At 34.1% G+C, this 2,917-nt stretch overlaps 1 protein-coding gene across 1 annotated transcript; it reads left to right on the top strand.

Moving 5' to 3' along the window:
- The first annotated feature begins 1,506 nt into the window (after positions 1-1,506).
- LOC147504233 (uncharacterized) lies at positions 1,507-2,511 on the top strand. The gene is made up of 2 exons (XM_086605105.1): positions 1,507-1,976; positions 2,053-2,511. The coding sequence occupies exons 1-2, from the start codon at positions 1,950-1,952 to the stop codon at positions 2,509-2,511; spliced, it is 486 nt and encodes a 161-aa protein (XP_086461231.1). The 5' UTR covers positions 1,507-1,949.
- Positions 2,512-2,917: the final 406 nt, after the last annotated feature.

The raw sequence follows: 2,917 nt of genomic DNA, 5'->3' as shown, positions 1-2,917 counted from the left end.
GAAGAGATACATTACATTACACTCGAACAGAATAGCAAGAATCAAGAAGCAATAAAGGGTGGAGTGAAGGGATGTCTTTTAGTGAATTGATGGAGGCTACTCGAACAAGTGATGATTCGTCAGTGGGAGAAGAAATGAGGACGTGTATTGCATCTGGTAATTGAATTTTTCACTGAATTGATCGGCTAGTTGATCGGCATGTTTCGATCCGCCAAATTCAAACTTTTAGTAAGTGAGTTCTGTTGAAGATAAACTAATAGAACAAGGTCGGTTGAAGATGCTGCAATTAATTTCCAAATTCGAATTCACACTTCATATATAACAAGGTCTCTTGAAAATAACCTAATAAAAGGGCGAAGCTTAAGCGAATTAGGAAAGTGATTGTTGGGTCAAGTGTTGAAAATCTAGTCCTATTGGTATACGGCCTCGAGTTAGAATATCTATAAAAGGAGAACTCGTGGGAGCAGAATAATTATCGGACTTAAAAGATAGAGATAGCTAGAATTGAGAAGAGAAGAATAAAAGTTCAAATTATCTCCTTCGTGTTCTTGTTTTACTTTTGCAATAAGGTATGTTTTTATTAACCGTTCACTTTTTTTTTTTTTTTTTTTTTTTTTTTAATGAGGAATGTATATTAGGATTTGTATCTATGTAGTGATCGCGAGACAGTAAACAAGTGTTTAGATCTTATTATCAAAGAAAGAGAAGGATTAATCGATACTATTATATTTTTTTTTGACAGTATTGAAAATATTTGATAATGGAGAAGAATTATAACTTGAAGAGGAGATGGGGTGATAAGGGGGATTTTAATATGAATAGGGTGGCGAAGGGAATTGATGCTGATAGTTTGAGAGCAAAGTATGATATCGGAGATGATGTTTCTATTGAGTATGTTGGTAGTGATATCGACCAAAAATGTGAAAAGGATGAGATAATTTTATTTTTTTATATTTTGGCTTGGTTGTAGTGTTCCATTTCGGAAATCAGTTTCCGAGTTATTAGCTTGATGGAGAGTACATTCTTTACAATTATCTCCTGGCTATTGGGCTATATTTGCCCGTGTAGCGAGAATTTGTAAGGTTTATCAAAATAGTATGTCATCGGACCTTTTGTTTGAGTTATTGAAGCCTCTGCGGCAAAACAAGGCCTCTTCTAAAAGTTATGCATTGGGATATCATAACCATCACAACCAGAAATATCGGTTTTATGGGATGCCTTCGAACTACAAGAATGCGAAATTGTATGGTTTTAAGATTAAAGGCAATTGGAGGTTCGAAGATATTGATTATCCTAACAATATATCAGGTAAGATATTAACTTAATATTCTTATAATTATAATTTTAAATAGTTAGCATCACATTTTGATTATCTTGTTTTTTATTTTTTTATTTATTTTTTTATTTTTTTTAGGGGATTTTCTGAAGTTTCCAAATAAATCAGTGTTTAGCAGTGTGATGATAAAAAAGAAATTTGTTAGTTTGTTTAGCCATAATGTAGATGTCTATGATCTTTCGTTTCCAGACGATATAGTAGATTATTATCATGATATAGAAACTAGACTGCTGAATGAGCCTAGGGAATTAGCACCTTACTGTGGCTCAAAGAAGAGAAAGAATATTATTGTGGATGATAGCAGTGAAGATGACGAAGAAGTAGAAGGAGATGACTCTGAGGATAGTGGACAAGAAAATATTAGAAAGAAGAAAAGAAGTGTACGTCCAAAAAAGAAGGAAAAGAAAACTGGGGATAACTCAAGTAAAATTGAGGAAGGGATTGATAGTCGAGAACTGGTACGTATATAATATTTCTTTTAAAATATCATATATGTAATACCTATAATATGTTTTGGAATGATGTTTCATTGTGACAGGTTTTTTGTCTTCCTGTACATAAAACTAATGATGTGCTTGATATTGATGATGATGATGATATCGGTGGGGAAGCGATGACTAACAGTATATCTGGACTTGATGTTAGTGTTGATCTTGTTTCTGTGATTTAGAATAATATTCGTTATTGATTGTTTAATGGTTCTTTTGGTAATGTAGATGGAAAAAGTTGACGATGGTGGAGATACAATGGGTTCAACTTCTGTTGTCAAGATCAATTTTGGAGTGCCAACTCCTTTTGGTGGAAGTAGTATTGGAGTTCCAACACCTGTTGTTGGCACCAATGCTGGTGTAGCAACTTCTGCCGATGGCACCATTGCTGGTGTGTTGTGTTTAGTATCAACTGTTGTTTGCACTAGTGCTGGATTGCCGACTTCTGTTGTTAATACCGATGCAGGTATGTTAACAGAAGTGTCAACGATTGTTGGTACAAATGCTGGATTGCCGACTTCTGCTGACACCGATGCAGGTGTGTCAACAGAAGTGTCTACTGTTGTTAGTACCGACATCATTGTTGGCTCACCGTACTTCTTCTTCGTTGCCCGGGGGATGAGCGGTAGTTCTACAACACCTATGCTCATCACTCCAGACGTGCAAGCCTTGGCAATTGAAGGTTAGATGTTGAATAGCTATTTAAATAGTATTTACTGATTATTATATATTATTATTTTAAATCCTTTTGTCTAATATATCATATCTAGAGTTATTGTGTTTGGATTATCAACGAAGTGTAGATTTTGGAAAAACCGTTAATATGTTGAATTCAAAGCTTGCAGAGGTAATTTTTAGTGTGTGTGTGTGTGATTTTTTTTTTTTTTTTTTTTTTTTTTTTTGAGTAACACATTATTTTTTCTATTAGGCGTCGAAGCTTGGGGATTGTGCTAAAGAAATCTTAGAAGCAAAAGAAAATTATAAGATTAAAACCAGTGAATATGCGAGATTGAGAAATATTTGGAAGGAGAGATCTCATCTTTCAGGAGAATGAACATTTGAGAGGAGAACTTATGAGAAATGAAGTAGTTTT

Source organism: Coptis chinensis, chromosome 4 (genome assembly GCF_015680905.1).
Source record: "Coptis chinensis isolate HL-2020 chromosome 4, ASM1568090v1, whole genome shotgun sequence".
Lineage (NCBI taxonomy): Eukaryota > Viridiplantae > Streptophyta > Magnoliopsida > Ranunculales > Ranunculaceae > Coptis > Coptis chinensis.
This window is presented reverse-complemented; position numbering and strand designations above follow the sequence as displayed.